Raw genomic sequence first — 12,672 nt, forward strand, 5'->3', positions numbered from 1 at the left:
TCCTCTTGCCACAACTAGAGAAAGCCTGTGTGCAGCAACAAAGACCTAACACAGCCAAAAAAAAAAATAAAATAAATAAATTAAAAAAAAAAAAAGAATTAGGTGCACAGGTGTGGTCCCCTTGGTGCAGAGGAACATGGACTGTCAGAATCCAGGCATTTTGCTCATGGAAAGCAACACCCTCGGCAGGTTTACTACTTGTTTAACATCAGTGTAATTTTTTAGACTCAATCTGCTGCATCTGGTAGACTATAATGACTAAGGTTCATTGAGAGTCAGAAAGACTCTCAATGAAATTTGTGGGGATATTTTTGGCCACCTCTACCCCATCAGATATTATTATCAAGCTGTGCATCCAATATGACAGGCATCTCTTTTTCCATTTTTAGCAGGTCCCCTGGCAAGTTAGATGTCATTTATCTTAACACTCACCTACCTACTGCAAAGGTACAGGCTGTTTATGTGAACTCATGGTTTCATGTTTATGATTATCTCATGTATATTTAACTACCCCAAGAGAAGGATAATCATTTTGGAGGACTTGTTTTTCAGGCAGATGGATGGATAGGACCCATTTCGAGTCACTAAGGAAAGAGAAGTATTATTTCAGGTTGGGACAGGAATTTAGAAGCAGATGAATTAATGTAGATGGAAATATTTTTAACAACCTCATTTATGAAGAAAACATGGCAGTGCTAAATTGCAAGTATAGAAAAACTGGGAAGAAATTACACTATTTATTCTTGGAGATTGCAGGATTTTGTATACAATATAAAGTATGTTAATTCTTTGTTTTGTATTAAAACTACAATAGTACATAGAGATTGGATTAGGATTATAATTGTTATTTTTCCTCTTACTATAAATCCTGGTAAAGCTTTCCAAATACTTACCATTCATACATTGTAAAGAGATATTCCAGTAATTTCATAGTAATATTTTGCTCCTGGGAAACTAGTTAGAACTCTGTCTGTGGTTTTCACCTTCCATAGTTACCAGCAGATTGTTTTATTACCTAAAATAGTCTATCAAAAACAGTATACCAAGAACAGTGAGACCTATTCATCTAAAACCTGGTTTTGATGAAAAGGTGGAGGAAAAAAAATAAAAGAAAATGTACTCAGGTTATCAGAGTACCAAGAAGGCAAAAAACATGAAATGTCTGGCTGTGAGTTTACATAACACAAAACATACCCTTCTCCTGTCTTAAAACAAAACAAAACAAAAATGGATACAGAATAACTCCATAAACATGAGGCACAGTAGGAACTTGATAAGGGTGATTATAGAGCCAGAGATTGTTTATGAGCATAATAAATAGTTTTTTCCAGATATACTATATTAAAATTTCAACTGCCCATGCTTGTAGGTTTTTTGGGCTGGATTCTCACAATAATCATTTGGATTGAACAGATGATTAAAACAATCAAGCTGAAAAAAAGAACTGTGGAAAGAGTTATTCCCTTTTGAGCTACTTGAAGACTCTTGGAAAGAATAGTCTCCAGTCTTTGATAATGTTCACCATTATTTACTCCATAAATCTGGTCTCACCAAGATATTTGGTGTGGTGGGGTGAGTGTTTACAATTTGAACATAGTTTATCCCATTTAACAAAATTTCAGAACTATGCCAAGTTTCCTTTTCTTTTTTTTGAAAACTGCAAATTTGGATTAAGAGTTCAGTGTTTAAGACAAGAAGTAGATGAGCCTAAGGTAAAGGTGTTCTCCTGGAGTTTACTAACATAATATTAATGTTTAGAGAGAAATATTGGAGGAACACCATCAGATTCTTTATTCATTTTTATAGAATTTGTTTTGGGTTTAGTTCCCTGGACAAGCCTCACCTGTGGTCCAAGTTCTGAGAGTCAGAAAACAAAGCTACCAACTCATTGATGCTCATAGTTAACAAATGCTATGATTATTGTTGTCAAATTTAGTAAATTAAAATTATTTTTAATAACATATGTGTCAGTTATCACATAGGATATACTTATACTAGGAAACTGTCATTTATCTGAAATGAGAAATTAACTAGTTAACTTCAATTTTAATTTTTTTAATGTGTTTATTCTGGTGTAATTTTAACTTCCCCAGGCAGTGGGGCTCCTCTTACTTTTCTTTAGTTACGTTAATGTCCTAATGCAGTTCACTGTCACTGAATTGACTCCAATTTTCATCTTACGTTTTAGTTTCTTAATTTTATCCTATTACTCCTAGTAATTACTTTCACATATCATTGCTCTCTCTAACTTTTAAAATCATAATTTTCCCTCTTTAATATGAACACATTTCATATTCCTGTAGATAAGTTATCATCTTTCTAGCCAGATTTACATATTTGGAACATGTTAATTGTTTCTCATTAATCACTTCTACTATTCATTAAATCACACTAATATATTCCTCCTCTGGAACTATATAACCATCATAAATAGATGGATACTGAAAACAGCATTTAGTCAAGTTGCTCTATGACTCAATTCTTCTTGGAGTTTAAGAAAGTCTTAAAATTCTGTTTTCCTAAATAATAAGAGAAGAGACTCCATAGGACCTCTCCTTGGTCCAGTTTCTATATTGCATCATCATCCAGGTTTTCCATTGCAGGAATGGGAGGATAATAATAGGACAGATACCAACATTTTAATACATGAAAAAATGTCACTTCAATTATGCAAAAAATGGCCAAATCCTGGAATAGTGACTGATATTATTATTAATTATTGTTTCCTGAAAAATGGCATATCTTAAATGATAGTAGTTTGCCAAAAACATAAGAAAAATTGCATGAAGTTGAATGTTCCATCAGCTAGGCTTTCTTATTATGCCATGATTCGTGGTCCTTGTCAAAGTCCTCTCCTGGATGGTGGACATTCTGCGAAGACTGGAACACATGTATAAGCTATATTATAAATTTCTCTATGCATAAGAGTGTCATGATCATTTAATGTGTATAATTCCAAGGTTATTGATACAAATAAATCTTACAGATTTGCTCACTGTCATTTGAAGACTGGAGAAATGAATGAAAATATTTTAAATATTTTAAAATATTTTAAATAACACATACATAATATATATGAAGTATATTTATATATTCTATATTATATTATTTATATATATTTACATACTAACACATATACACACATATGTGTGGATATTTCAATAGCCCCACACATATGCAAATTTACCAATAACACATGGGTGTGGATAGCTTAACTCAACAGGCTGTTTCAAATAGTACGCTAAATTATATTGTAGGAATATGTGTTAAAAACTGTTAATTGATGTTCAAAATAGTTTCAGTGGATCTATCACTCCATGGTCATGCCTATAGATGAAGAGTCAGAACAAAAGTTTGCCCAAAGCAGTCCTCTGTCAAAAGGTATTATAAATATAGTGATAGATTTCACTGAATTGAAAGTTGGACTTTCCTCTTCAGCTTCTGGCTAAGCAGGAGAACCATTTTCCAGATATTAGAATCTTATAAGAATAAAAATAGTAGCTTGGCTGATTTTTTAAGTAATAAAATCTCTAATGAATGTTTAGTTTTTGTAAATAGTTCATTAGCATTAGAAACCTATTTCTTCTTATATACAAAGTGTGCACATGTGTTTGCCTGTGTGTGCATTTATAATAAGTTGGGATGCCTTATTTTTTTATTGCACATTGTGGTTCATAGTCCCCAAACTTTACAACCCAATAGCAAAGAAAGTCCTGGTTCCTATTCTGTCACTCAACGCAAGTCAAAGAAATGATAAAGAAAAATTCAATAAGTGCAATCCACTAAAAAATTTAGAATGTGGCTATTTGAAATGGACCTAGTACGGTTATAGCTGGAAACATTTCATATATTTTCTCTTAGGATTAATTTAAACTTTAAAAATACTTATATAACATTTTATGTTTACTCTCACCATCCATCTCTGATCCTTTGTTAAATAAAGTGGTATAAAGATCTTTTACACACTGCAGTATAAAAATTTTAAAAATACAAGGTACCCAGTTGCAAAAATGTTTAACATGTTTACTGTGGACATACATACACTTGTAGCACACACAGGTACACATTAATGGAAATTATCAGTACATTCATAATGAATAATTAGAATAAGTTCTTTCTACTCTATTAGATCTAGCAGATTTAAGAGGGATATGGAATTGCTGTGTTTTCTACAGTGAAAAATTAGTGAAATGCCTACCTTGATACATAAAACAGAGAAGATAATTCAAAGAAAGTATTTGTGACTGAAACATCCCTGGAAATGTTGCACTGCAAAGACAAAATTAAACTTGAACTTTGATAAAAATCTTTTACAGAAGACAGAGGGGGAAGTAGATCACCAAGAGCCATGAGTGACAGCATGTTCATGTGATACCAAAGGGGGAGGGGTGTGGGGAGGGATAAATTAGGAGGATGGAATTAACATATACACACTACTATATGTAACAGATAACCAACAAGGACCTACTTTATAGCACAGGGAACTATACTCAATATTTTGTAATAACCTATAAGGGAAAAAAATCTGAAAAAGGAGATAGATAGATATAGATATATAGGAATCACTGTGCTGTACACCTGAAATTAACACAACATTGTAAATCAACTATGCTTCAATAAGAAAATATTGACATCATTCAAAAAAATATACACAGGATGTGTCATTCTTTGTGTGATTATAGGTGATTTGGATAACATGAAATAAAGGAGGGCAGTAAAATAACCACATGGAGAGGTCTAGAAAGTGTAATTAAAATTTGGTGCAAATAGAAAAAGAAAGGAAGACAAGAAATGTAGATATTGAGGTATTATTGTACTTTTTTATGGTAACTTTTGTTTTTATTTTTTTTATTTTTAAAAATTAATTTTTATTGGAGTATAGTTGCTTTACAATATTGTGTTAGTTTCTACTATACAGCATGAATTAGCTATACATACACATATATCCCCTCTTTTTTGGATTTCCAAAAGATATTGAGGTATTATTGTACTTATTAGCCAGACACAGCCTAGAATACTATTTTACCTTATTTTATCTCTTTGTAATTATCACTTCGTAAAACGTTAAAATAAGAAAACTGAAGATTAAAAGACTTGAGATAATTCATAGATCTCTTAAATGGCAAGACCAAAATTTATATTTCATCTGACAGTAAAGATTGTATTTTCCACCACCCTTCATTGACTTGAAAAACCATGTTTAAGATTTTTGGCTTAAAATATTAGGCATTGTATTTGCAGTTAAATACACTTGAAGAAGAAAAGTGATACTACAGACAGTATTTGCTGAGAGTCAGGAAAGCAAATAGGATTGGAGCCTTGAATTAAAAAGAAAAATAGAACAACTGCTTATTATAAAGAAAGCAAATTGGCATATGGACCACAAGAAGAGAATCTGAGAGGTACTGCTATGAAGCCTATCCCTAGCTACAGGGTTTATGTCAGAGGAAACACATCAAGTTGCATTCATCCATATCTTTTTTTCCCCTTTCCACCCAGTCAGGCTCCATTAAATAATAAATGAAAGTTATCAAAGTGTATTTACAACGTACCACACCATGGACTGGTGAATTCAACTTGGCAATTTTCTGATGAAGGCATGATATGGACAGGAATGTGCAGATGCTCCTGCAAGCTGATTTATAGAGCAGTGCTGATTTTGATCTTTGGGAAGATTAGCTGTTCTGCCTTGCTGACTAAAGTGAGCTGCCTCAGAGATTAAATAAGGAACAGGTTTGAAAGGACTGTTTTTTCTGTTCCCTGCCATCTGAATGAATGCCTCTTAAAGGTTAAAATCCACAGAGTTATACAGTTTAGTTTCCAAATTGTAATTATTTATAACATAAAATATACAGCAATGGAATAACTCTAAAACTGATAATCCTAATCTGAAGGATTAAGAAAATAGATCAATGCAAACATTAATGCATTTTAGAGGAAGTGTAGACTACATTAGAAAATAAATTCAGGAAAAAAATAGAAAGATAATTTGGACTCATTATCAAGGTTATTTTCAGTACATAGTCATTACCATTTATGTAATTGAAACACTTACCTTGAAAATACCTATTGAGTATGTGTATATGTGTATGCAATATAGAGAATGTTAACTACATATATGTGCACACATATGCACATATACCATTTTGCCTTCATTTTTCACAAACAGCATCAAATTAATTGAGGCCATGCAGGGTGGTAAGATCCCCATTGTCCTTAACCCCACAATCTGTACTTGTATTTTGGATTATGTGTGTATTCACATCATCCACCACTACCCTCACATTTGTAAACATGATATAAATTCCTACTTTATAAGGACAATAGTTCTCAATAGGCAAGGATCACCCTGCTACCCACACCCCACACATATTCCAGCTAAATCATTGCAAACTTATCTGCAAACATTTATTTCTTCCTCCTGTTTGATTTTGTCAAATAAGGAGGAATATTATCATAGGTTCTTTCTTTCCACCTGTGATCGAGATCCTAAACAGGGCCATTTCTACCTCAGAGCATCTTTTGAATTCAATTACCCTCTCTTTAGTATCCCCAGTTTCTTGTCTCTATTGACCTTTTATCCATCTGCTATAAACACACTTTCAGTCTCCCACCTTACAATTAAAATCTCCATTTTATGATGTTCTCATTTATTTGCTTTTTAAAGTATCTCCCTGGCTTTACTACAAAGCTTCTTAAAGGGGATAGTGTTGTTTTTTCTTTTTTCTCCTTTTAATTTTTTTCTCCCATTTCCTTGCCTCCAATTTTCTCTCCACCACACTAAATTTGTTCTTCTCTTCATTTTAGCAAATAATAAATATATATATTTCATTCAAGTATGTAAAATGGGTAACTTTTCAGACTTTGAAGAGACAGATTCCTGAGTTCAATTTTCTGTCAATCAGTTTCTACATGGATACAATTCTTTTTCTCTGTGATTCAGTTTGTTTTATTAGTGAGAATAATAATATTCCCTATATCATAATGTTCCAGTTAGATTGAAAGGAATGATAATAGGTGTACCAGCTCAATAAATATTTGGGAAAAGTTCTTAAAACTCATCCTGACACAGAGGAAACACTTAACAAATATTATCTGCTGTTACTATCTATTGTGATGATAATGATGATGCAGATGCGGATGGAGAGCTGAAAACTGCTCGTGAGAATCACCATGCCCCCTTTTGCCAAATCGAATGAATCTTTATAATCCTAAATTGTGTTTTAGTTCTAGAATCCTTCATATTTTTAATGACTATCTTCCTCCTGTTCAGCATCCCTTGGGAATTTTCAATGATAAAATTCACCTCTGTTTTTTGATATTTTCTTCAAAGACTCTATTTCTTTCCTGCCTTCTGCTTGTTTCTTAAATACTGGTGTTCCCTAGGGTTCAAGACTCATCTTTCAGAAAGAGTTATTCATCTGCTTACCTGGATTTACCTGAGTGAAGAAGCCATCCAAGGAATGAAAAGCAGACAATCCTCACTTCATTTTCTAATCCATAGTATATCCATTAATTACTCTAATGCTTATTGAATGCCTACGCAATGTCAGAAAACATGCTAGACATTGGGAATGCAGTGATGAGTTAAAAAATAGTCTTGTCCTTGTGTAGTTTCTATTAACAATTAATTAGAAATACTGACATCAAATGAGACCTTATCACTTCCTGCTTAGATAGCTCAATGGCTCTCCATTGGGTAAAATTTAACAAGGCCCTGTGTGCTCACCTATGCACTAACTCCCTCACTCTCTGCTCCAGGATCAATGAAGATTTTTAGGTCCTTACTGTACCATGTTCTACTCCATTCAGGTTCTTGTTGTGTTTTCTTTCCTCTTCCTGTAATGCTCTTTACCTAACTACCTCCTAAGTTTCTTTCAGTTCTCTGTTCAATCACTGCTGACTATCAGACAGCACCAAACACCCTAGATTTTGTTTTCCCAACAGCACTGTATAACTCTCCTTCATAGAACAGTTTTATTACCTATCTAAGAATGCATATGATATTTGATTGGTATCTCTCCACTTCCATAGATTGGAAGCTCTATGCAAGAAGACAGTGACTTTGGTTCTGCTCAGGCTCTCATGACTCTTGTAGAGCACAGTTATGGGCACACAAGAGACACTCAAAGCTCACATATTTGTTAAATGAAGACATGGAAGTTGACTATTTTTGTTAACATATTTTTGATCCAAGTTTGACAATCTCAGAAAGTTGAAAATGAGATATTTTAGGTGAAGAATCAATATTTTATATAGACCAGTGATGACTACTTCTTAAGTATTTACACACTTTAAGCTCTGCTTTGCAGGCCCCTTTTGAAACATACAAAACGCATATTAATCCTCAATTTTAAATCAATATAAAATTGTGATTATTAGAAGAATAAATGAGATTTTATACAGTGTGAAAAGTGTATACAAAACACACAAATAGATGATTAGATAGATAGCTAGATGATAGATGAACGATAGCTAGATTCAAATAGATGATTGATGGATTGAAAGATAGATTGATTGGTTCACTTCGATATTACAGTAGCACATCAGAATAAAATTTCTCATCCTGTGCTCTGAACATATTACACAGTAGACTCATCTGGAGTACTTGTTAAAAAGGCCAATTCTTTACCCCCACTCCATCCTTTCTGAATCAAAATATGGAGGGAAGGGCCTAGGGACCTAAATGTTAGTATATTTACAAGCTGAAGTTGTTAAACATTTAAAGACTGAGACATACTGCATTAGGAATTACATTTAAATCCTTCTTTGCTAATTGCCTGTGTTCCACTTCATTTTTACAAGGACATGAGCATTATTGTCTCTTAAAAGCAAAAAGCAATAGATTTAGTCCAATGACAAATTCTTAGGAATAAAAAAGAATGGGGAAGAAGGTTAATGGTTTCACTAAAAGATCCATCCAAGCAAACTCGTCTCCTAAATATTGTTAGCCAACATGATGAAGTTTTTTTTACATTAGTTAGAAGGTCTCTTAATGCTACTTTGTTTAGTACAGCATAGAGTAATGACATTAATAGAACAGGCATTCATGATAAATATGTTATCTGAAAACAAAGATGGGGCGACACATTCATAGTGCATTCTATATCCAATCTTCCCACCCTACTAAAATACATTTCTTAAGAGAGGATTTAAACAGTTAGACATATTCATAATTAAAATGTAATTACATATTAAAGAGGAAATATTTGATCATTTTAATGACAGGACAATATACATTATTCATACCTCTGCCAAATTTCCATTTGTGGAAAAATGAATGAAATGCCTAAATCACTAACAGTATATATTTATATATTTTTTACCTTCTTTAAGGAAAGGATCCCTTCTCTGGTCTCTTTGTCAGTGGAGATAGAGAATATCCCAACACCATCACCATTAATGATGGAGTATGTCATGTCTGCATTTGAACCAGTGTCTGCATCATTCGCCTTGATTTTCCCAACAGCTGAACCAACTTGGGCTGACTCAGGAACATACAGCTGATAGTGCTCTGAAAAATATTTCATATTAAACTTATTTAATGATAATAATGTTCATAAAATAATAATCTTATTAGAAAGAGACATTAAAATATTTAGACCATACATCTATTTATGCTTATATCTCTTTCACAAATGTTCACATTTCCCTATAGACACTTATGAATTAGACATTAAGCATAATGGACATGTTGTTATCAATTGTTTTATTGTCAAGTTAGAATCATATCTATTACAGCAAGTTATTTATATAGCAAATCTCAAATAGCTATATAAATAACAGAAATCTTTAATTAAAATGTAATTTTATAAAGATTTTCAACCATGATTAAATTAATGGTGATTTAACATTATACATAAATACAATTAGACTACATGGATAAGTGAATATAAAACATCTATAAAAATAATTTCTCTGAGGTAATAATTGTTTAGTTGTGTTATGATAAGTTTTTTTAGGTTAGTGCATCTGGTAAGTGTATGGAATATTCTAATTTGCTTCTAAAGGTACAATTGTATGTTTTGAAGTGCTGTATGTTGCTACTGAACATCGACGTGTGTGTGTGTGTGTGTTTGTGTTTATTCATTATTCAATAGAGATATTTCCCAGTCCTCTTCTATAAATGTATTTACACTACTTGACTTCAAATGTTATTTTTTAGTTCAACAGCCCTCACCAACAAAACATTTCATGGGTAGAGCACCTTCTTCTGTGAAACACATGATCCCCTGAGCTGAATCACGTGCTTTTATCAGGACCTGTCATATTGCTAAAGGCTCTATCCCTCCTGACAAAGCTAATTGACCTGGGAAGAGCATGAAACCCACGTTTTTACAGGACTCCACCTTGCCCTTCACAGTTGAAGGGTAAAAGGATAGGCAGCTGATTCACAATGATTCACAAAAAGAGTATGCTCCCCGAAATATTCAAACTGGAACTAGGAAAGAACGTCAGTCCCTTTTTTTTTTTTTTGTGGTACGCGGGCCTCTCACTGCTGTGGCCTCTCCCGTTGTGGAGCACAGGCTCCGGACGTGCAGGCTCAGCAGCCATGGCCCACGGGCCCAGCCACTCCGCAGCACGTGGGATCCTCCCGGAGCAGGGCACGAACCCATGTGCCCCGCATCGGCAGGCGGACTCCCAACCACTGCACCATCAGGGAAGCCCTAAAATTTTACTCTCTTTTTTATTTTTTTATTTTTTGCGGTACGCGGGCCTCTCACTGTTGTGGCCTCTCCCGTTGCGGAGCACAGGCTCCGGACGCGCAGGCTCAGCGGGCCATGACTCACGGGCCCAGCCGCTCCACGTCGTGTGGGATCCTCCCGGACCGGGGCATGAACCCGTGTCCCCTGCATCGGTAGGCAGACTCTCAACCACTGCGCCACCAGGGAAGCCCTGTCAGTCCCTTTTTGATGGCAAGGCTATGAAACACTAAAAGGGACTTCTGACAATGGCCATATTTCCAAAATTCATGTTGAAATAACTAATCTAAGGGCCATAATAATTTTTAGAATCCTTAAAAATATTATGATGTTCCTAGGCAGTTACATACAAAATAGAACACTGTTCTGATGAAAAAATATATAGAAATGTTGCAAAATAAATTAGAACATGTCACCTAAAACTTTTTGAGGTAGTCTAGGAAGTCAAGTTCCTGGTTTCTAAAGTCTATAAATTCCAGCTAAACTATATAACTTGCCATAATTCAGTAAGCCTCACAAAGGACTTTCAACTAGCTAAAACTAGGACGATGACACTTGTAAAAAAACAAAAAAAAAGTCAGCACACAGAGATAAATAAGTAAATCAGAGAACTATTATGATAGTAGTATTACAAAGCACATTGTTTTCACAAAGAAAGTTGCAAAAACCTGTACCAGTGGGTCATAAAAATTCATGGCCCAGAAAACATTTTGGTAGAGTCTTACAAGAGGAAGAGTGTCCCTGGAAGAAGAAGATCAAGTGCAAAGGAAGAATTGATACTTGTTGATACACCAAGTATTACAAGTATAGTAACGTTTCCCCTTGCCCCATTAGACAAAATGGAGTATATTAAGATTAGTACTTTAACATTTTATACACTTTCCATATAGTTGAGAATTTATGAATTGTAAACTGTGAAAAACCTTTAGTATGCAGTCTCTGAGGTGGCCCCTGATGTTTCCTACTTTTTGATATTCATACCCTTAAGTAATTCCTTTTCCTCAAATGTTGGGTAGGTATAGTGACTCACTTCTAATAAATTGAACATAGCAAAATTAATGAGGTGTCACTTTCAAGATTAGGTTATGAAAGGACCATGGCTTCTATCATGGGTACTCTTTCTCACTTTCCCTTAGATTGTTCCCCTGGGGGAATCCAGCTACCAGGTTGTATTGAAGCCCTACCTAGTGGACCATATGACAAGTGACTGAAAACTGACAACAACTGTGTTAGTGAGCTGGAAGCAAAAACCATCGCTGCCTCCCCCTAGGCAAGTCTTTGAATAAGACCATAACCTGTTCTGCTGCCTACACTGGGATCTCATGAACCTGAACCTGAGGCCTCCAGCTAAGTCAAACCTAGATTCCTGATCTCCAGAAATAGTGAGATAATAAATATTGGTTGTTTTAAGCTGCTAAATTGGATTGATTTGCAATACAGAAATAGATAATCCATATACAACTGCACTGTAGTTGTCAGTGATTTGCAAAATACAAAGGACCATTTTAGTTCTTGTCATCCTGTTCACTTTGCATAATGTTTGGGGAAATTAAAACCAAAGCCATAACAAAACAAAAATCCAAACAAACAAACAAAAATCATGATAAACATTTATTCTTGGAATAATGTATTTAAATGTCTTTTTATCTCCACATCTTATTTTATAAAGAAATAAATTATTGCTGTTACGGCCAGTGCTCAAGATGAACCACTTGTCATATTCAAATTCTCAGCTCATCCTCCTAGAGGATACCATACCATCCAGTAATCACGCTCCTTGTTTTTTACCCAAAGGAGCTGAAAATTTCTTTTGACATAAAAACCTACACAAGACTATTATAGCAGCTTTATTTATCACGGCCAAAACTTGGAAGCCACCAAGATGTTCATCAGTTGGTGAATAGATAAATAAACTGTGGCACATCTACACAAGGAAACATTATTGTTAAAAAGAAAAAGAAATGAGCTA

The 12,672-nt window shown here is 34.2% G+C and overlaps 1 protein-coding gene across 1 annotated transcript in view; it reads right to left on the reverse strand.

The window, feature by feature from the left end:
- CDH18 (cadherin 18) overlaps window positions 1-12,672 on the reverse strand; it is a 354,098-nt gene that overhangs the window by 106,461 nt on the left and 234,965 nt on the right. Inside the window, exon 5 of the mRNA XM_027125360.1 lies at window positions 9,327-9,514. Coding sequence (XP_026981161.1) covers window positions 9,327-9,514 — 188 coding nt within the window. The remainder of the gene's footprint in view (window positions 1-9,326; window positions 9,515-12,672) is intronic.

Source organism: Aethalodelphis obliquidens, unplaced genomic scaffold (assembly GCF_003676395.1).
Source record: "Aethalodelphis obliquidens isolate GAN/ISIS:26980383/991018 unplaced genomic scaffold, ASM367639v1 scaffold29, whole genome shotgun sequence".
Taxonomy (NCBI): Eukaryota; Metazoa; Chordata; class Mammalia; order Artiodactyla; family Delphinidae; genus Aethalodelphis; species Aethalodelphis obliquidens.